The 21,692-nt window shown below is 54.3% G+C and overlaps 1 protein-coding gene across 3 annotated transcripts; it reads right to left on the bottom strand.

The window, feature by feature from the left end:
* Positions 1-38: 38 nt before the first annotated feature.
* Pear1 (platelet endothelial aggregation receptor 1) lies at positions 39-19,040 on the bottom strand. Of its 3 annotated transcripts, XM_055596531.1 has the most exons (25): positions 19,000-19,040; positions 13,310-13,545; positions 12,561-12,628; positions 11,182-11,349; positions 10,514-10,618; positions 10,152-10,252; positions 9,490-9,582; positions 9,111-9,354; positions 8,455-8,575; positions 8,108-8,244; positions 7,814-8,026; positions 7,378-7,552; positions 7,155-7,275; positions 5,965-6,128; positions 5,772-5,874; positions 5,544-5,690; positions 5,247-5,372; positions 4,073-4,201; positions 3,838-3,966; positions 3,481-3,693; positions 3,240-3,328; positions 3,026-3,149; positions 2,804-2,878; positions 2,474-2,716; positions 39-2,003 (listed from the first exon to the last, which is right to left on the bottom strand). In XM_055596531.1, the coding sequence occupies exons 4-25, from the start codon at positions 11,280-11,282 to the stop codon at positions 1,852-1,854; spliced, it is 3,105 nt and encodes a 1,034-aa protein (XP_055452506.1). In that variant the 5' UTR covers positions 11,283-11,349; positions 12,561-12,628; positions 13,310-13,545; positions 19,000-19,040; the 3' UTR covers positions 39-1,851. The 3 variants fall into 3 exon arrangements, with proteins under 3 accessions (XP_055452506.1, XP_055452508.1, XP_055452507.1); XM_055596533.1 differs by lacking the exons at positions 10,514-10,618; positions 11,182-11,349; positions 12,561-12,628; positions 13,310-13,545; positions 19,000-19,040 and having other exon boundaries at positions 7,814-7,904; positions 10,152-10,246; XM_055596532.1 differs by lacking the exons at positions 10,514-10,618; positions 11,182-11,349; positions 12,561-12,628; positions 13,310-13,545; positions 19,000-19,040 and having other exon boundaries at positions 4,073-4,154; positions 10,152-10,246.
* Positions 19,041-21,692: the final 2,652 nt, after the last annotated feature.

Consider the following 21,692-nt stretch of genomic DNA (forward strand, 5'->3'; position numbering starts at 1 on the left):
ACACACACGCGGTATCACTGGTACTTTCATCCAGCCACTCAGCTTTTGGAGGAACATTTATTGAGTGACTACTGTTTGCCAAGGGAAAGCAACAGTGAGCATAAACAGGAGTCCTGCGTTCTAAGAGCTAGCGGTCAGCCTCCCCACTAGGGGGAGGCAGAGGCCAATGTAGTGAAGCATGGAAACCGAGTCAGCATGCAGCCTGAGCTGGACTTGCGGCACTTGCCTTTAAACCCAGCACTCAGGAGCAGGGGCAGGCAGACCTCTGAGTTCCAGGCCAGCTGGGACCACGTAGTGAGACAGTGTCTCAAAAACAAAGTAAACAAACCCAAGTGCTGCCTGGCACCATTTCCGCCTTCTTCGGGTACATGGAGAAGAGACAGTGGCTATGAAGAGATGTGGGGTGGGCACTCTGGGATATGTGAAGGACAAGCAGGGCTCAACAGGAGCCTAAGGAAGGCTGAACTTAGATATGCCAATTCCTGGGGTGGGAAGAAAGGTGGCAGTAGAGGAACATAGCTGCTCTGGCAAGAGAGCACATCCAAAGACCTAGTCTTTGGATTCAAAGACCTGATCCAGCTGGAATACAAACAAGCCTTTAAGTCAGAAGACAGGCAAGCAGAGTAAGGCCAGCCTGGTATAGAGCAAGTTTCAGATAAAGAAAAGTCATGGTGGTGCATGCCTTTAATCCCAAATAATGAAGGTAAAGTTAGTTTGTAGAAAGACACACCCATGTTTGAAAGTGTTCTTTAATTGGGTGACAGAAAAGGTGACAAATCAGAGAAAGAGTTGACAGAACAGGATACACCCAACTCTCTTGAGAAGAGAGAGAGCTACTTAATAAAGGGCAGTGAGAGAGAGACAGGGAGGGGGAGAGAGGAGGCAGTGTTACTGGGACAGTAATAGAGAAGTTGTAGAGAAAGAACACAGGTGAAGGCAGAGTGAACCAGAGAATGAGAAAGGAGCCAGAAGATTAGAAAAGATTGCTGGAGCTAGTGTGAGGCCAAGCAGAGCATTTCAGAGGCCAGGAGAGAAGCCAGATTAAGTCAGCCGGGAGGAGAGTTTGAGCCAGAACAGCTGAGTTGAACCAGCCAGCCTGGAGCTCAGTGAGAACAAGAAAGGGTGAGCTTATTAAGCAGCAAGTCTCAGAGGCTGAAAACATTCCAGGCCTAGGTTAGATTGTACGGAGGCTAGAAGCTTCCAGGACTAGGCCTAGGTTAGCAGTCAGGGGCAGAAAGCTTCAGAGAAAACAACTGAGACAGGTGAATAAAAGTTCCTTTTATAGGTAGCAGATAGCTTTTACTCCTCAAAAGAGCAAAGCTAGATAGAAGATAGGCTGAGGCATCTTCTATCTTCTATAGGTTTGACTACGTAGCCCAAGGCGTACCAGGAAGACAAACATCAGAGGTGGGGAGCAACCCTCTGAGCAAAGACATGGAGGATTATGGAATGAGGTGTGAGCAGGTGGTGAGGGCCTGCAGTTGGAGCTAGTTAAGTCTGGAAGCTGACTACATGGGAAATCCAGAATCTGTACTTGGCACCCTCTAAAAGCCAACTAGACTCACACACAGCCTGCCTGGGCATGCACACAGAGAAGGTAACCCAACACATTCTTAAACTCAGTCTAACATCAGACAACATTCTGCCCACCGGCTTCTGTCCACAGGGCCTGGGGGACTTGGGGAGCAGTGGACTGGAGAAAGGGAGCTGGATGCTCTGCAAACTAGTGTCTCTTGGTGGAAGCTGAGAGCCGGCATCAGTCTCTGTCCACTTCATCAAATGCTTGTGGCCTGCTGTCCTGTCCCTGCTCCTGGCAGGGTGTCAGGCACCACCCTATACCATGCTGGCTCCTCAGTGGTCCTGGTGTCGAGGTGGAGGTGATGGAGGATGCCGTACTGGAGGCAAGTCATAGTGTCCAGGGATGTGACTGTTCTTGGGTGAGTCATAGTGGCCGGGAGGCAGGCCTGGAGGAATAGGGGGCATGGAGCCCACAGACTCTTGATCTGAAGACAGAGAGGACAGGATGAGGTGACTCCTCAGTCTGCTTTGGCTCTCCTCCTACTCAAACCTCGTCCTACCCATAGAGGAGTGAATAGTAATGCATGTGGGCTGGCTGGGCCAACCACCGGGATTTGGACTCTGAGCAAGGCCCTCTTCCTCTCAGCCACCCCACCTGTCCACATCAGAGATGATGACACCATCTCACCATTTGCTCACTACCTTTTTGGGTACTAACTCTGCATCTCTGCTGCTGTTCAAGCACCATCTCAAACACTTAACCTTCAGAGGATAAACAGATTCTAAAAAGCAGGGCAGCTCCCCCAGTATCATACCTGGTTTAAGACCAAACCACCCAAAGACCTTGTTCTTGCCATACCATGCCATTTTTTTCCTTCTCTCCCCTCCCCTCCTCCCTTCCTACTTCCCATGTTCCAGTGCCCTGTAGCCCCTGCTGGGGACAGGGAGGGCTCACTCTGGCTCAAGGGGCTGGGCTTCTCATAGGTGCCACTGTCTCTTTGTGGCTGCCACTGCCGCTGCTGGCCATCCCGGAGATGAAGAGGAGGAGGAGGAGACACTGATGGGGGGCCTTTCATCTCTACATAGCTGCTTTCTCGGGCTTCCCCAGGCAGGCCTGGCAGGTCTCTGATGGTAGCATAGGGGTTCTCACTGCTCAAGGACATAACACTTGCCCGTAACCCCTCTTCAGAGACAGGACCTAAAGATGAAGAAAGAAAATCAGGGTCCTTGGAGGCATTGGCTCCTTGACCCAGTTTCCCTTCCCTCCTTGTCTCTGTACTCATACCTTTATGGCAGAATGGTCCTGGGCCATTCCTGTGACTAGAGCTGCAGCTATAGCTTCGGTCCAGATGGCTGCTGCCTGAGGAAAGGCAACTTGGAAGTCAGACCTCTAGCCCCTTCCCAGACCTCTTCTGAAACTAGGTGCCTCCCCCGTCAGGACTGCGCCAAGATGATCCAGCAGATCAGCCTGCACACATCCCCCTCCTCCTCGGCCTCGAGTACCCACCTCTGTCACGGGCCTCTCGTCTGTGCTTCCAGTCGGCAGGCAGCGTAACATGGCCATCACGTCCGTGGGTTCTGCTTGGCTGCTCAGGTGCCTGGGAGCTGACAAAAAGCTGGCTGCCTGGAACCTGATGGGGAGCACAAGCAAGGTGGAGGCTCTCCTGAGAAGGGCAGCCCCACCAACGCACCCACAGAGCACAGCCCCTCAGTGCACTAACCTTGTTAGGGGGTTGGGGGTTAGGAGAACACTGAGACAGTGTGTGATAGCTAGGGTTGGAATAGTAGTGACTGTAGCTTGGAGAGACATCTGCAGGATAAACACGGTGCAAGGCAGCTCAGAGACTGGAGGAGGCCGGGACAACAACAGTTTGACTTCCCTGACTCCTTCCACTCTTCCACCCCACATCCCATGGGCCATACTCAGTAGCAGCCACTGCCCATCAGTCACTTAAGCCTCACCTGGCATGACGTAATCAGAGCCATCCAGCCGCCCAGTGCTGTAAGCCACTGCCAAGTGTTCGTGTTCCTTGCCCTTTTGCCAGTGGCGGTAGCCAATGAACAGTGCTACCAGGGCCACCACAAGGGTGCCCAGCACTGCAATGCCAATCACTGCACTCAGAGAGTTATGGATTACAGGAGAGGTGGGCATTATGGTGAAGGACTCCTGGCTTCCTGTGAGATGGGAGGGGGCATTGAGACTGGCACCTTGGTTCTGATGGGGAACTTGCGTTCATTTTAAGGAAGACAGAGATGGTATAAGAGCCCTTAGTCCCAGAACCTGGGAGAAAATGAGAATCAAAGAGTCCAAGAACTTACCCATTTTGCAGGGTGAACCACTGTGTCCCGGGGGACAGACACAGGCCCCAGTCTCTGGGTGGCACGTCTCTCCAGGACCACACTGGCATAGCTGGGAGCAATTAACACCAAACACTCCTGGTGGGCAGCCTGAAGACAGCCAAGAAGGAAAGTAGGGTCACGGAGCCAGCAAACTGCAGTCTCCTCTTGGATAAGGGCTACAGTGAGTATCAGATCGTTAGCTCTCTAATGGTACCTTCCAAGCAGTAGGGTCCAGTCCAGCCTGGAGTGCAGGCACAGCTCCCATCCTGGGGGTGGCAGGTTCCACCATGATGACACTGACAGGATTGGGAGCATTTGAGTCCCCAGTGTCCTAAGGGACATGCTACAGGAGACAAAGGGCTGTCAAGCAAGGCCTGGCCATCCCCTCTGCATGAACTCTCAGCCCTTAGTATCTCTGAAGTCTTTAGCTTGGCCTTTTCCTGGGGATACTAAGGCTCTGAAGGGCATTTACAAGCTGAAGACTCAAATGTTCACCTACAGCCCCATCTCTGATCCACTACCCACTTGACTTCCTAACAGCCATTTCAGAAAAATGTACCAACTGTTAGGGAACTGGAGACTTCCTAACACTAGCACTGGGCTTGGTTTTTCTGTTTTGTTTTCAAACATCTACCTCCTGCCTGGGTGCTACATGTATGTTACATGTATGTTAACAGACCCGGTGTAATGTATTATCTGTGTGTGTGATCCTAGTAGCAGTCGATACTGGATCACTTCCTTGTGCCCTGCCTGCTGGAAGAGCGCTCTCTGGGTAGCAACTTCCTGCTCCCTTCAAAGCACTCTTCACCTGCTGCCTCGAGGAGTCATCTATCATCATACAGTTATGTGGGAGAAACACAGTAAAGATAACGTGAGAAAGATATAAACAGCCATGGCTGCTGGTCCCAGTCTATGCCCCACGTCCATACCATACCAGCAAATGAAGTGGACTCAGCGGCTTATAAAAAAAGCTGTGGACATTTGGGTGGGAGGAAGACATTGGGGGGTATGAGGCAAAGTGGGATTTGATCAAGACAGTGGATTTATATAAAATTTCCAAAGAATAAAATTAATAGTTTAAAATTACTAAGTTTTTTGAAAAGGAAGAGAAAATATGAATCTCTCCAAAAGGGAACTTTGGAGGCTTGCCGTTCCATAAACAGCCTGCTCTTTCCAGGTTCCCTATGCTGAAGGGCAGACAATGTTTCCCTGTGACTTGTACACTGCTGCATCTTCCCATTAAAACCAGTGCCCAGCATGAAGGCGATGGCGTGATCTTTCCTAGTGTACAGACAACTGAGGGAGGTGAATGGGAGGCCTTCTGCCCAGGGCCAGGAGACGGAGGTGCCAGTGGAGGGCACACCTGCCCCAGACAAGCTGCTACGCACATTCAGAGCAGTCAGGGCCCGTCCAGCCTGGCAGACAGTAGCAGGTCCCATCCAGTGGGCGGCAGGAAGCGTGGTTGTTGCACTTGCAGGGCACACAGCGTTTGCCATAGCGACCAGGCGGGCAGGCTGAGGAGAGGGGTGCATGGTGACTGGGGGCCTTGACCAGACTCTCCCTGCCCACTTCCCCCTGGATTGACTATCCTGGAAATGGGAGTCAAGAGGCCAAACCCGAGGGGTAGAGTGGGACTCCTGAATCTGAACTGCCAAGAGGAGGGGCTGGGGTAGAGTGAGCCTCACGCTTCTGGCAGGAGGGGCCTCGGAACCCTGGTGCGCACACACAGTTGCCATTCTCAGGTACACAAGTACCCCCATTCTTGCAGGTACAGGTGTTGCTGCAGTTGGCTCCCCAAAATCCCTCTGGGCAAGGCAAGTGACAGTGTGTGCCTGTTGGAGACAATGAGGGGTTATCTCTGGTGGAATACAAGTCCATAGCAGACCTGCAACCTAGATAGCCAGAATGCTCACCCATCCAGCCAGCCTGACACCGGCAGTGTCCAAGAACAGGGTCGCAGCCATCAGAGTGGTCACAGTCACAGACACTGGCACAGCCTTCACCAAACTGTCCCTTCTTGGAGAGTAAAGGGAGGGAGAGTAGGCGAGTCAGGCGAGGGGTGCTGTGCCCTTCCCTCTCCCAGGCAGGCGGGTTGTGATCCCTTACCGGGCAGGGAAGCTGACAGTGAGCTCCATGCCACCCAGGGGTACAAGTACAGGCTCCAGTTTGGGGGCTGCAGACTCCCTCATGGGCACACTGGCAACTGGCATTGCAACTGAAGCCCCAGGTACCAGGAGGACAGGGCACAGAGCAGTTACCACGCTGCCAACCTAGAGAAGGTAAGCAGATACACAGTGGGTGCTGGTGGTGATGGCTTTATGCTGAGAGCTGGGCATGAGAAAAGCATGTGAACTCTAGATGTTGAACAAATGGTTCAAAGACTCCTGTTGATGCAATATTCAATTTCCTGGGCCTCCTGAGGCTTCCACCTCCCCTGGCCTCCTCTCCTACTCCACATAAGCCTCCTGTGGCTTCCATCTCACCTGGGCCTGTTTCTTCCACTTCACTTGGACCTCCTGTCTTTTCTACCCTACCTGAGCTTCCAGTCTCTTGAGCCCACCTGAGCCTCCAGTGTCTTCTAACCCATGCAGACCTGTCTCTTCTACCCCACCTGGGCCTCCTCTGTCTATTCTACAGAATGGAGGAGGCTGGCAACAAACCCAAGCTCACAGTCATCTGTAGGATAACAAGGAGAAATGGGGCTGAGGACTTGATGCTTGGTTAAGTCTAATACCACAGGGTCTGACTTCAGCTTAAGAGCTGCCATTGTGTTACTGGGAGAGACCTTGGAAGCTCTCACTGGCACTGCTATGGTATGCTTCTGTGGAACTGAAGCTGAGAAGTGTTCATCACAGAGATCTAGTCTGCGCCTTTCAAGGACACGTTTGTAGCTAAAGAATGTTTTAGTTCTGTGATCCCAGCACTCCAGAGGCTGACTCACAGAATGAAGGGTGCTTGGACATTGAGTCTATCCTGGGCTTTATAGTGGGAGCCAGGAAGGAAGGAGGGAAGGGAGGGAGGAAAAAAGGAAGAAAGAAACTAACTAGAAAGGTGATGGGAAATGGAGAAGTGGGGGTTGGGGAAGGCCAGGACAGGGACGGATGAGAAAGCAGAAAAACAGCATTCAAGCAGAAACTAGCCTGGATAGGTTCCCACAGGCCCACCTCTAATAAGCTCAGCCCTGCTAGTGTTCTAGCCGCCACCTCCACTCCCTACCTCCTTAACCGCCCCCCCACGACCCCACCCGCACCCTGCCCATAACGCTGCACCAGCCCCCCAACACCCTAGTCCGTCACCTTCCTTGCAGATGCACGTGCCGTCGATGGGGGAGCATGCAATGGCATTTTCACAGGAGCAGCGGGAGGAGCAGCTAACCCCGTAAGTGTTGGGTGGACATAGGTTAGCACAGTGGGGTCCCTGGAAGCAGACAGCCTAGGAGTGAGAGGAGCCTGGGGGGGGGGGGGGACCCAGCCCCGTCCCTTCCCTTCCCCTCCCCTCCACAGTGGGTCACAGCCTCACCGTGTATCCGGGTGCACACCGGCAGAGGCCGCTGTCGGCAAGGCAGACGCCGCCGTGCAGACAGAGGCAGTGCTCCTGGCAGCCAGGCCCGTGCGTGTCCTGCGGGCAGCTCTCGTTGCAGTGGAGGCCTGCCCAGCCTGGCTTGCAGGAGCACTCGCCATGCATGGGGTGGCAGCTGTGGGCGCAGGATGGGATACTGTCTGAGTCAGACTTCAAAAGCCCCCTCCTCCGCAGAGCCCGAGTAGAAAGCCAGGGCCCCGGTGAGATCCTCCAGAGGGCCAGGCTAGGCAAGGAGGGATGTCCAGGCCGCTCCTGACCCCTCCCCAGACCCCGCCCCAGTCCTTCTGTGACATTGGTGCCGCCCTGATGCTTTCCGTTTTTCCTGGGGCTCCAAACCAAAACCTGGTCTCCCCTGACCTTATTTTTCGCAGCCCACCTGAGACTGTGTTCTGGGTCACAGGCGCAGGGCTCCTGGCAGCTGAGACCATAGAGGCCATCCGGACAGAGGCGCTCAGTGCAGCGGTCGCCTGTGAAGCCATGTTCGCACAGACACCCACCATCGACGGGAAAGCAGCGGGCACCAGGGCCGCAGTCGCAGGTCTCTGCACAGTCTTGCCCGAACCGGCCCATGGGGCACTCTTCCCGGCACCTGGGCGCCGGGTTAAGCATGGCTGTATAACCTCGGCTCCCCCTCCTCCTGGCCTCCAGCTCCCTAGGGCCACACACTCACCGATCCCCGATATAGCCAGAAGCACAATGACACTGCCCAGTAAAGCGGTCACAGAGGCCACGGTTGTGGCATTGACACTCCCAAGTACAGTTGGGTCCATGGAAACCCTCTGGGCAGGGCAGGGAACAGATGACACCCTGTTGGGGGGGGGGGGGTGAAAAGTCACTTAATCCCCTTCTCATGGCCACAGGCCTTGGCGCACCTTCATATGCTCAAAGCCCTCAAACCTCTCCAGGGCCGAGAGCCCATCCCATGAAGGCACTGTCCATAGCCCTGTCTAGAGCCACCCTCAGAATTCTCTTGATAATTCCAACCCATGTGCATGTGCCCTGCCCTGCCCTTCCTACCATCCAGCCTGGTGGGCAGCTGCAGGAGCCTTGGGAGCCCTGAGGAACACCTCCATTTTGGCAAGGATGAGTTCTGGGGCAGGAGAAGCCATCAGGGCCCTGTGAACAGGGCACATTACAGCTGTGGAATAGGGGTGAGGTCAGAGTGTCATGAGGAATAACCTTCAGGTGGCCTTTTCTCTCAAAGGCGGGTTACCTGCACAGGAGGGGTCTCTGGGGCAGGTAAATGGCAAGGGCACCCCAACATCAGCAGGTGGGGACGGCAAGGGTGTGTGGCATGTCTGCTTCTTCAGCAGCAGGCTCCTAACCCTCTCCTTCCCCTGCTCAGGCAGTCCCCTCTTGACACCTGCTCCCACTACAGGCTTTCCACTGGAGAACTCAACATCCCAGGCCCTCTGCGTGTGGCCTTGCAAGGACTATGCCTACATCCTCCTCTCAGCCTCACTTGATGACATTCGTCCTCTCTCTCTTCGCCCCCCCCCACACACACACACTTGCTCATGCTGTGACTATAGCAGCTGTTCCCAGGGACTAGTTCACAAGGAGATGATGGGTACTCAAGGCTGCCTGGCTGGGAACATATGAACTAGGATCTTAGTCTCTTAACTCCATCATTTCCTCACGTACAGTCGCGTATCTGTGGCCTCATCACACACCTGGGTCCTGTTCTCCCTGGGGGGCAGAAGCACGCTCCATCCTGGGGGTCACAAGAAGCCCCATGACAATGGCAACTAAACTGGCAATCGGGACCGTAGAGGCCAGGTGGGCAGGGCTGAAGGCAGCTGGGTGGCTGCAGGCCAGAGGAGCAAAAGCACACCCCACTCTTGGGATCACAGGAACTGCTGTTGCCACACTGACAGAGCTTGTCACACTGTGGCCCCCATGCTCCTGGGGCACACTCTGTGGAACAGAAAATGGAAGGGAGTCAGCAGGGACTTAGCCCCCCAGCTCCCAGTCCCACCTCCTCTGCCGCATCTCCAGAAAAGGCAGCAATGGAGGCCGATAAAAAACACCCCTCAGTCACTAGCAACTTACCACTAGAGCAGTCGTCACCCCGCCAGCCTGGCGCACACTGGCAGCGATTAGGAGCCATACAGCGACCATGGACACACTCCTGGGCACAGAGTGCTGGCCAGAGATGGGATGGATGAGAAAACGCCTCTACCCCACCTTCCCCCATTAACCTGTGAAGCCAGAGTCATTTCCTGCCATTCCTGCAGCTCCCCAAGCACCAGCTCTGTCTGTGAAGACTTGGAGAGCAACTAATCAGGGTCAGACTGGGTAGGACCCTAGAGTCCAGACTTCCTGACCCCTTTCTGTGCACATTTCTAAATACCTTGCTGGGAAATGGGGGAATTCTCAAGTGCTAGTTGGATAGGGATATGGTTGGTCAGAAGGGGCTGAGGTGAGGGGTAAGTCGGGCTGGGAAGCTGAGCCTGCGGGGACTGGCGACAGGTCAGAGCTGACTGGATGGTCAGAGGATGGCAGGGTCCCATCTGAACACAGGATCACAGTATGCTAGGGGACAAGAGACTGGACAGTAGCCAAGTAGGCCCAGCCTCCATGTCCAGCCCTTCCTGTAGCCCTGGCCCCAGCTACTGGCCAAAGGGGAAATCCAAAGGACCACCCCACCACCACACCTCTCACAGGTGGGTCCCTCCCACTGCATTCCTACCCTGGCCCCACTCAGGACTCACGGACACAGGCCCCGCTGCTCTCATAGTAACCCTCACAGCACTGCAGGCGTGGGCGGGAGTCCATCCTCACCACCTGACGATACACAGTCCGGTAGACAACCCTGCGGTGACCCAGGAGATGACCATCAGTGCTCTTAGCAGAGGCCCTGGCTGCCCTGCCCACCCCCATACCTCCGTGAGGCACAAGAGGGGTCAGGGGTAAGTCCTCCCTGCCCCACATTGGCCATACGAAGGTACAATGAACCAGACACACCTTCACATGCCACATGGACGCCCACTAGGGGCGGGTGGATGAACGCCTTGGTTCAGGGTACCCCTGAGCACCAACTAGCTACTGGCCCATGAGAGGATGACACACTCACGTGGGCTGAGGACAGGTGTGGGGGTCCTCCCAGGGCCTGTCGCAGGACTCAGCTGGCAGCAGGCTGAAGGGGCGCAAGTGGGACTCCTTGGTGGTGGTGGTGAAGCTATGGGAGAACAGGTCAGAGCCAAGGACAGCCTGAGGCCTGGGATGGCGGGGTGCAGCAGAGAGCCAAGGCCAGGCTTCACCATGCAGAGAAATGGGGCCCCCAGTTTGTGGGCTTCCTTGTCCTGTTGCCCACCCAGCTTGTCTAGAGGCTTCTAGAGTGTTCTAGGACTCCACCCACCAGAGCTGTCTCTCATCCTGAGGGCCAAAGCATACATACACCTTCCAAGATAGGATGGCTGAACTTGACTGCTCAATCTGGCCCCAGCTGGCAGCAATGGACTGAAGCACTTCTGGCTAACTTCTGCCCTGGCACTGTTTTCTAGTCCTATTCCTACCATCCCCAAACTTCTACCCCAGCCAGTCCCTCTACTTGGTCCACAATGGATGCCCCTCTCCCACAGGGACCCAGGGACAAAGACAGGGGAAAACTGGGGTCAGAGATGAGACAGAGATAAGGGCAGAGGTGGGGGAAAGTCACAGGCCACAGAGGGGCACACAGAGACCAGAAACAGATTCCTAGGAGGAAACACCCCTCTGGGACAAGCATCAAACCCTTCTCACCTTTCCCAAAAGGTGCAGACATTGGGATCATTGGAGTTGAGAGTTCCAGCCAGATCTAGGACTGGAGCCAGGAAAAGGAGGGAACACAGAAGTGGCAGCATGGCAGAGGTCTGTGGTAGGGCACCCTGTAACTGAACAGCACTGCAGCCAGCAGCCAGAAGGGCACATCTGCAAAGATCCGAGCAGTACACATACTGAAGGGACCAGCCCACTGCCCCCCTGGCCCTCTAGTCTGGGCAGCAAGGCTCCAGCTGCCCCAGAGCTGTGCTCCTAGTGCACTTCCAGGCCTCAGCTCAGTTTGCTAACAAGCTGACTCCAGCTCCCATTATTCCTGGAGTTCTGCGCCTCAGGCATGGCTTCAGCACCACCCTGCTTTTCTGTCTACTCCCTGATAACTCCGTCTCCCACAACATATGCACCCACTGGTTCGCACTCTGCCCATCCTAGCACCATTCACCAGGTATCAGCTTCTAGTGTCCTCTGACCATTCCCTAGACTAGCAAATATGCAGGACAAGGAAAGGCGGACCACCTTTGGTCCCAGTGTAACGCTGGGACCAAAAAGGAGGTTCTCAGGGAAGCCAACCTGGGCTCAGCGCGAGAGATTGTTCCAGTGGCCAGGCCAGTTCCGTATCAGAGGCCACTGACGGCAAACTTTCATCACTGTAAGTGGCAGCCAGGAGCCAAAACCACTCTGCTGAAGTACTGTCAGGGAGTTCCTGCTATGGGGGATGGCAGTGGGCCGCATCTGGCTGGGCACACAGCCACCAGTGTGCTCCAAGGGGCCATTTCCATCTTACTCTCACAGCTCTAGGAAACTGGCTCCTCACCAGGTCCACACCTTCCCAAGGGTGGGAAGAGAGTCAGAGCCCTGGAAGGGATGAGCGTTTCTCTAAACTCTTAGGCTCCAGAAAGGCTAAGGGCTAGAGACCACCCCTCTGCCTCCATGTTCCTATCTTCTGCTTGCTCAGGCTCCCTGCTCTCCTCTCCAGAGATGCCCACATCTGTTTGTAATTTTTCTGAGAGGTCGCAGTTGCTGGCCCCTTATGGCCCTGAGGATCTCTGGAATGCTTGCTGCAGCCCCACCCCTGGCCCCCCACCCACACATTCTGGCAGCTCATGATTCTCTCAGCTCAGACAAGGCACCTTCTTCTCAGATTAAGGTAGGCTCCATAACTGAACCCCAATCCCTTTTGTGGTCCATCCCCACCTTTAACCCCTAACACCTGAATTTCACCTTCATCTTCACTCCATGTTTCAACTCCCAGAGCGACCTTCTCCCAGCTCCTTTGTTGAGCGGAGCCACTTCAGCACACGCCTTCCCCACAGCCCAGCTGCACCCATAGCCTCAGTCTTCCTTGCCTCAATCAGGTAACTCACCGGTGATGGCCACATGGGCCTGGGTAGCCGGGTGTCGTCCTGGGGATCCCAGATTCAGGGTCCAAATCCTAAAAGGAGGGAATCCAGCTGGATGGTGCAGTACAGGTGTGCAGACCCGGCACTCAGGAGGCAGAGGCGGGCGGACAGTTGAGTCTGAGGCCAGCCAGGCGTGCAGAGTGAATGGGGGGTGGAGTTTCACCCTCCGCTACCACTCTGTTCGTGTGTAAAGGGGTCTCATTTGGGTGGCTGGGCCCCTGGGCTGGCTCTGCAGCCTTGGAAGATGGGGGTCAAGGGAACAGTGCTGAGCCCTGTGTCCACCATACAGAGGCCTCCAGTGCTACTCACAACCCGACCCCGTGAATGTACACGGCACTGTCCCCACCCCCACAAAGTCAGCTCCTTTCTCAGGGTTCCCAAACTGTCTCCTCCAACCTTGCCCTAGTCACTGCCCACCAACAGGGCTGGCTCCAGCAAAGGTACCCCACAGCCAGGGCCATGACCAGAAACCAGCGCTCTCCACGGCTCTGCCCCTGCTCTGGGTCTTTGCCACAGTCCATTCTTCCAAAATCCTGGGCTCCAGCTGAGATGTAACCTCCTCCAAGAAGTTGCCCACGCGGCTCAGTGAACTGCCCTGTCCTGTCTGTCCCTAGAGTCCACAGCATGGAGCGGTGGGTGAAGCCGGTAGCAGGAAGGTGGAGGTAGGTTGTGCTATGGCTGCATAAGGCCCTTCCCAGTTTCACCTGCCTTACCCCTAGGCCAGAGGCATCATCAGGTGCTGCCCATCTCCCCCTTCTGCTGCTCAGCTGAGGTATCAGGATGGCCTCCCACACATGTAGGAGATGACTGACTGAAACTCTGCTGGGAGGGCAGCTGGCTAGAGAGCTGCCTTCCCTCCTTCCAGCGGCCTTCAGGGTGGGGCTGCCTTGCAGAGGAGGCTTCAGCTGCTCTGTCCAGGGCTAGGTGCCAAGGTGGGGTCAGCAGAGACCTGTGGGTGGACAATAAGAAGGGGAGGTAGGAGGGAGGTCCTTACCTGACTATTCCCAGCCGGAGACCAAACCCAGGCCTGATGAGGACCCCGAAGCCTCCCAAGCTGGTTTCTGGGGGGAGGGGCTAGAGCCTCTGAAGTCTGTCCCATGAACCACCAGCCCCACTCCAGGCACAGTGGCACCCAGCCTCTTTGATTACACACCCATCAAAGGGCTTAGTCCTTAGTTCACAGCACCCTGACCTCACAGACCCCTCTTGGGCCCCTTCTGCTCAACCCCCATCTCCCACCGAGCTTCTGGTTTGATGTGAGTCCAGAAAGCCTCCCCTCACAATCAGTAAAAATGTGGCCCTGTATTGTTCTGAGATGGGCGAGGCAGGGAGAGAGTCCCACAGGACACTTCATTGAAAGCTTCCATTGGCCCTCAAGAAAGGTGCTACTACTATCCAGTTTACAGCTGAGGAAGCAGACTCAGTAAGCCCAAGGCCCACAGCCATCACCATTAGGAGAGGAGTCTAAACATGCAACAGCAGAGACCTCCCAGGAGTCCTATTTCTGGAAAGGGAATAGGAACCCAGAGGCTTTGTATCTTTACAGCCCGAGTTATAGGAGTAGGGAGCTGGCCAGGGACTGGACAGGAGAAAAGGAGGCTTCCACAGGACATGCTCAGAGGCGTGGGAACTGTGTTGAATGCAGTAAAAATGAACAACTTTTCTTTTCCACCTCCACATGCAAATTGCTGGGCTCGTGGCCAGGCCCAGCTCCATTTCCTGCCTGCAAGGCTGCAAGCTACATTCCTGCCTCTCAGCCTCCAAATCCCACAGGACCCTAGCCTGTTCTCTCTCCAGGAGCCCCTCTACCCTCACTGTACCCCAGCCTCTGGGAGAAGGAAGTAAGTCTAGGGCCTCTGGGAGCTGGTGGATGATAGAAGGTCCTTATCCAGAATACAGCGAATGGGAGTAAGGGAGGGAATACACAGGAACTTCTGCAGGCTTATCCCCAGCTCTGCCCCCAGGAGTGGCGCAGCTCGGGATAGCTCCTCCACTCTGGCCTTTCACCTCAGCTCAGGAGAACGTTAACATACTCTACCAAGGCTACCATGCCAACCAAATGTGGTGACCCAGACGATGAGCTTTGGGCCGTTCTAACGCGCACTGCTTCATTCACATCAATTGTGCCCAACATCCACTGGACCCCTTTACCCCCGGCATTCATTCCAGGAAAAACTGGAGATTTTGTTTCTGAAGAACCCCCACGATGACGATGATCCGGGAATAAACAGAGCTGAAAATGCTGACAAGGGAGAAAGGAAGCAGGGATGGGAGAAGGCCAGAATCTGATCCCAAGAACAGCCGGCTGCATGCCAGGTGCATCTTCTAGCTAGAGTGGGTCAGAGAGCAGGATCCCTGAATTCTTGGCCCCATCCCACGCGTGGTACTGACTCCAACTCCCTGATAGCCCCCACCTTGCAGTCCAGAGAGTCTAGCCCTGTCCCTGTCACAGGCTGTCTGACTTTGCTCACATCACTCCAGCCCCCTGAGGCTCCCTTCATATCAGCCTCTCTAATAACTGGAACTGTTTATATCTGGTGTGTTTTAGATGCCTTTTCTTGTTTTCACCAGCACCCTGACTTTTTCCTTCCGTCCCCTGTCTGGTCAGTGAGTCTCCTTTTCCTGTCAAGGCTGTCATGCACAGCTGCATGGCACATCCCTGCACAATGTCTTTTGCCTTCCCAGAGAGTGGATGGATGAGCAGCCACACTGGCTGCAGCTTAGCTCAGCTCTGAGGTGGGCTTTTCCCTTTGTCGCCCTTTGCTGAGCTCTTTTCCACAGAGACAGGTTTATGCAGACCTTCCCAGCCAGGAGTGAGAGCCCAAGACTTCCATGCTGTCCCCACAGAGGAGCTAGCACTGCCAGCACCTCACACCATCCGTCTGCATGAGCACAGCCCCTCCTACACCCAGCCAAGCCAGGCTCCTGCACGCCAGGCATGTCTTCCCTTCCGGATGGAGGAACAGGAAGCCTGAGAGGCAGACTAGATCCTGGGGCAGCAGGAGCAGGGCAGGGGTGAAAGACAGGCCTGCTGCTGGCTCAGGAAACGAGGCCAGAGGGTCCACCATATTCCTTGTTTACTCATCAGGAAATAGAGAACCAGCAGGGATTCTGACTCACAATCTAAGCCAGTCTCCACCCCAGCCCCAGCCCCAACTGCCACCTGGGGAGAGGTGGCCCCCTTTTTCCCACAGAGGAGGCCTGGATGATCTTTGTAAAATGAGTTGCCCAAGGCCTTCCTTACCACCACCCAGAGATTACCTTCAGAAAGCACAGTTCTGGCAGGGCAAAGTGACTTTTACTTTTAATCTCAACACCCCAACACTCAGAAGGCTGAGGTAGGAGGAGAATTCATTCCAGGCCAGCCTGGGCTACATACTGAGTAAGCTGCTGTCTCAAATATATACATATATAAAATAATAATAATAAGTCACACAGTACACTTCTGCTCTGGCCACTGCCCCTTCTACTGCCTTCGGTGGACCCTGTTACAGGAAACACCAGCTCTGTCAGGCAACTAGCCCTGTGACACTAATGCCAACGGCCCCATGTGCCTCGCACCCTGCAGTTGCCTCTGCTCAAGCCTCCTCAGAATGTTTGGTTCCTCCCAGCCTTCAGGACCAGCCCCCACCAAGAAGCTCCCCAGTACTCAAGCCTCTTCCTCCCTTTCTGCCCTGTAGGCTTAGCAATCAGGGCCCCCATGGCCCAAGGGGGCTCTGGCTATTTTCCCCAGATCTGTTCAGAAGCTTCAAGTAGGAAGCTCCCTCTGACACAGGGGAATGACCCAGCCAAAGTCAGTCCTTATGTCCCTTCTCTGGGAGAAAGTAGAACTATCCCAGGCCACTCTAGGGGCTGAACACTGCAGTCCAGGGAGGGGCTGAGGGGCGGCTACACCCCCCAGCCTGCACTCTTAGTCTCCTCCTGTGCAACACTCTCCAATACTGGCATGGACTGTTTCCTCCCAGCCAGCCCCTGGCCACACTGAGCTCTTTCACTGGTCTGAGCTTCCTTGATGGTGCTTGGAGTGGAACCCTGGACCCTGAACACCTAGGCAAGTGCTACACCACTGAGCTGTACCCAGCCTGCCCATAATGCTTACCAAAGGCTGTCTGCCACTGTGTGAGAGTTGCCTTGAGCAAAGCCCTTCCCCATGACCCAGGCTGCCCAGCACCAGCCAGCAGGAGTGTATATGGGATAGGTGGGCACCTTGAGCTGAGTACAGAGAACTGCAACCTCCCTTCTGAGGAATACCAGAAAGACTGTGGCTTCCCTTCAACTCCCCATCAGGCCTCTGGAGCCCTGGACACAGTGGAGTGTGACTGGTAAGAAAAAAAGTGAAATGCACAAAGACTAATGCCACATGTGCCATGCTGGCCTGGGTCAGGGACTCTGCAGGCCCAGCCACCAAGTTCCCTGGTGATAAGTGGGATGAGGTAACAGAAATGCAAGGCTCTGAGTCACCTGGCATGTAGTGGGTATGGACAGATGCGAGTCCCCATCCTGCACCTCGGGGCCCAGGACAATGCCCCTCACTGTCCACAAATCCTCCTAAACACAGGGGCTGAGTCCCCAGGTGCCCTTCTGTGGTGGTTGGCAACAACAGGAAGGAAGAGGTGCCCACACTCAGGGTCCTGCTTGCTGGCTGCTTCTCTCAGGCTACGTGCAGGTGTGTTACCACTAGTTATCACCCTTGGGAAACGCAAGGAGGGCTGACCTTCTCCCCTCTTAGCTAGGCCTTCTCTTTCAGAGATGAAGCAATGTCCCAGGAAGGTGGGTAATTTGCCCTTCATCATACAAACCACCAGGGTACAGCAGGGGTCTGGACCAGGCTTGCCTCATGGCCTAACTTGTGCGTCCTCCCCAACCCCGAGTGGCTTCTCCTTGGCCTGGGATCTTTGTTCTCAATCTCTATATCCACAGTTCTCTCCCAGGCCTTGTCTTGCCAAGTCTGTGTGTCTGCATTGGCCTGTCTGTGTTTAGGTCTGTCCTTCCTCTGTCCTCTTGTCTTTCTGCAAGCTTTTCCCCTACAGGGCAGGTACCTGGAATCGCCACCCTGCACCAAGCCGGAGCTTCCTCAGCAAAGCCTAAAGGCTGCAGTGGCCCACAGTGGCTGTGGCAGCTATCTTCTCTAAGTTTCCCGCTGGAGTGGGCGCCCAGGGAGGGTTTCCTCTTCTGGGAGAGTCTGATAGGGCAGTGGAGGGAAGACACAGACACCAAGCCTCCCACTTCACCCTTCACTAAGAAGAAAAAGGCAAGCAAGGGAGGTGGCAGGGATAAGGTGGCAGTCTTAGGAAGATGTCTTCTGCTGGAGAGCAGCAAGGGTGGACCGGGAGGCGGCCAGTGCCCCTCACCTGCACACATTGAACGGGTAAGGTGCTGGAATATGGGTGGAGCTGGGTTTGGAGAACGGCCTCTAACCCTCTAGAATTAGGCCTAGAGTAGGCAGAGGTTGGGAACTGACCCCTGATCTGGCCTGGAGCTGAGGCCTGGCTGAGCCTGGGAACCTCAGTCAGCACACGCAGTTCCCATCTCCTGGGACTAGGGTCACAGTCCCCAGCTTGGGCAGCAGGAACTACTAAAGGACCAAAACAGGGAGTCACAAGTCCAACAGTCAAAGCTGGAAACAGGGATGGGAGCTGAGGTAGGCCATGCTGGAACTTGGGCTCTGGGGGTCCAGAGCCTACACTGTCCAGGCAAAAAGCCTCAGAGACTCTAGGTGCCTATAGCTGACCTCTCTCGACAAGGTGGGAAAGGACTTGCAAATCCCGCCTCTTCCCGGGGTAGAGGGGCAGCACTGTGAACACTGAACAGGGTCTCTCTCATGCTTTCCCTCAATCACAGGAGGAGGCAGCCAGGCACGGCATTCTGTCTGTCCCCCCCTCCCCCCGCCCCAGAAAGAAGAAATTGTGGGGACGGAGGAAAGACAAAGTTTAGGGTTACTTTTCAGGGCTTCGGTACCACCAAAGTCCTACAACTAGCAAACTGTACACCGGGATCCAGGAGACTCTGAGGCTGTCTTTCCTGGGCAAAGGGAACGCTCTCCCAGGCTGGCCACCAGCTCCTACTTCACACTATAGTTTTTCCTTCTCTTTAGTCGGGTCTCCGAAATTCTCTCCCTTTCTTCTCGTTCTCTTCTTTCTCTGTTTTCACTTAGGCGGTTCTCTTAACTTAGATGTCTCTTTCCTTCCCCTGACACTCTTTCTCCCTGTCTCTGTGTCTCTCTCTGTCCCTCCGTCTCTGTCTCTCTCTGTCTCTCTCTGTCTCTCTCTGTCTCTCTCACTCTCTCGTTTCTCGTCTCTATTTCCACTTAGATGGACTGCGATACACACTCCGATCCCCCATCTCCTCTTTCAGCTCCCCGGGTTTCAGCCCAGCGCAGGGCAGGGCAGGGCGGGTCACTCACCTGCCTCGGAGCGCAGCACCGACGGTCCCGCTGGTCGACTGAGGCTACAACGCAGGCAGGAAGGGGGTGGGCCTCCGCCCGCGCCCAGGCAGGAAGTCCGCGCGGGGAGGCTGGAGCCCGGCCGGGTGGGGTCAGGCCTTTGCTCGCCTGTCTGCGAAGTGGACGGGGAGAGCCGCCCAACTTGACAGCCCCAGCTCCCGGCGTCGCCGTCCACCCGACGCCCCACTTTCCTGTCCGGCAGCGCCCCCTGGCGGCCCTCAGGGGAGAGACACCCCGACTGTGCATTCAGGTCACTGCGACCTTTGCATGGGTTGAAGCAGGGTGCTGATAAGAAGCCAAAGCAAGATCCGAACAGAAGTCCATCACACTGCTCCGAAGCACACAGCGGCCTACCACAGCCAGGGTTCAGAGCAAGGACAACTTGGGCCTGGGGGTGTGGCTTGTGCTGCGTGCTCTGGGTTGAATTCTCAGCAGCAGGCACACCTCTATTTAGGCATAATTGACGAATAATAAAAATAAGCCCATCTGGTTCGATAAATATTGCTCTAAAATTTTATCGTGAAAATGTTTACAGAATATAAAGTTTATCCTTTCAACCCATGTTAAGCATACAGTTCGGTACCGTTAACACTGAATGCTTCACCGTTCCCAACCTTTGGTCTATCAATTTCTAGAGCTCTCCCCTCAACTCAGGCTGAACCCAATTCTCACCCCCTGCTAACCATCGTTACTTCAGGCTGTCCCTCAGCCCAGCCTTTGTCCTTCCACATCTAGCTTATTCCACTTAGCACAGCGTTTCATTAATTTAGACAAACGTGCTCATCAGTGTAACTACCATCCCAATAAAAGTATGCTTTAAAATGTCCATCTCTGGAGATGGTGCAATGGCTTGGGGAAGGGGCGAAAGGCACTTGCCACCAAACCTGATGACCTGAGTTTGATTCCCATTGTGGAAGGTGAGAATCAACTCCCCAAAAGTGTCCTCTGAGCCCAAGGGAGTGCTGTGGCACACATTCCCTCCCCCTTACAACTTAAATAGATAAAATATTTTCTGTGTTCATCTCCCCCAGTTTACCTGCTCTACTCTGCAATAGTGACCTATAATTCCATTCTCACCCCTAACCCAGGGCTCATGAAAGCTTCAGTTTGCTTCTGTCACTGTAGATTTTTCTAGCGTTTCTGTGTAAATGTGAGCACACAGTGTGCACTCACTCATGTCTGTCTTCTTTCCCTCAGCATGAAGCTTCTGTGTCCCAGAGTGCTCGCTTCTACAGTAGGTGACAGCACTGGGCTATTCAAGAACAGCATTGCTGTGTCCTGACAGTTTCTGATTCTTGGGTACTGTGGTTTCAAGTCCATTATGTATAATATTTGCTGATATTATTTTTATGTGAACACTCAAGCTGAGAGACAGGCGATGCTGTTTAATAGCTACCCTGATGGTAGCTGGGCTGAGCTCAGGGGCAAGGGCCAGCAACAATGCTTAGGAAGGAAACACAAAGTTGGACTTTGGTGCCACTCAATGTCCAGCAGGGGGCAGTAGAAACCAATGCACAGCTAAAGGTCAGGCAGCATGAGACCCCTCCTGTAAGAGACAAGTCCACGTGGCTCACTCGCACTCAGATGTTCAGTTCCATGCTCTGTTTCTGGCAGCTGCATTCATCCCATTCCTGCTAAAAGAGTTTAACACTTCAGCCCCAGAGACGGAAGTTTCTCCTGCTGTTTTGCTAAACAGTCGCGTCAGGCTGCCTTCTAAATACCTACATTTACAGGTAAATGTAGTGCTTCACCCAGCATTCATCAGAGAAGCTGTTGCTCCTCCTCGCTGTCGTCCCCAATTAAAGCAAGCTTTATTTAATATTGTCCAGGAGGATGGACACTGGCCAGGGCCATGCCCAGGATCCCGAGAGAATGGTCCAGAGAAGCTGCATGCAGCAGCAGGAGTGGTGAATGCAGAAACACAGAACCAGCCAAAGTGTGGAGAAGTGACTGTGGAGTACTGGCCCAATGGGGACAGCTGTACCATCCCCTCCAAGGCTCAGGGGATGTTGCAAAGGGAGGGCAGAAAGAATTTACAGTGAAAAGATGTCTTTCTGGACATGGCATGCTGCTGCACACACAAACTCAATGTTTCGTGACAGAAACGTGAGGCCCTACCCCTCCGAGGGAGAATGGACATTGTGCCATGACTGTCTGTGCTGTAGACAATGAGTCACCCTTGCCCCACCAAGTGACTTCACACCCACCCACACTCAGGCACCTAACTAACTCAGTGGGTTACACACAGGAAGGCATGGCGGAAGGAGGAGAGATTGGGGAATAGAGAGCAAAATGACTAAAATTCGTTATACAAGTGAATATATATGTAATATAAAGTCACAATAATATGATTATGTAAAATTCATTATATTATATAATCTATGAAGTAGACATTATATAAAATGTCTATAAATTCATTATATAATATGTATGTATATATGCATATATATACACATATAAACTGACAAAAATGGGGTTGAACACTAGCACCTCTCCTGATTCCTGCCTTTTACTCCAGTCCTCTGTCAAACAGGGTGAACGCTGAGGACTGATATGAGGAACGGTTCTCTGACCTCCACTTGTACACCCACACTGACAGTAGCGCATGCGAATTTGTGCACTCACGCACACACCGTGATAACCCTGTGCGCAGA

This window comes from Psammomys obesus, unplaced genomic scaffold, assembly GCF_907164565.1.
Source record: "Psammomys obesus unplaced genomic scaffold, mPsaObe1.curated_primary_1811, whole genome shotgun sequence".
In the NCBI taxonomy this organism is placed as follows: domain Eukaryota; kingdom Metazoa; phylum Chordata; class Mammalia; order Rodentia; family Muridae; genus Psammomys; species Psammomys obesus.

Coding starts and splice junctions, on each gene's coding strand:
- Pear1 (XM_055596531.1), bottom strand. CDS start 11,282: ATGCTGCCACTTCTGTGTTCCCTCCTTTTCCTGGCTCCAGTCCTAGAT. Junction 10,619..11,181: donor GTCTGCACCTTTTGGGAAAG/GTGAGAAGGGTT, acceptor GTTCTCCCATAG/CTTCACCACCACCACCAAGG. Junction 5,691..5,771: donor GTGTCAGGCTGGCTGGATGG/GTGAGCATTCTG, acceptor TGTCTCCAACAG/GCACACACTGTCACTTGCCT.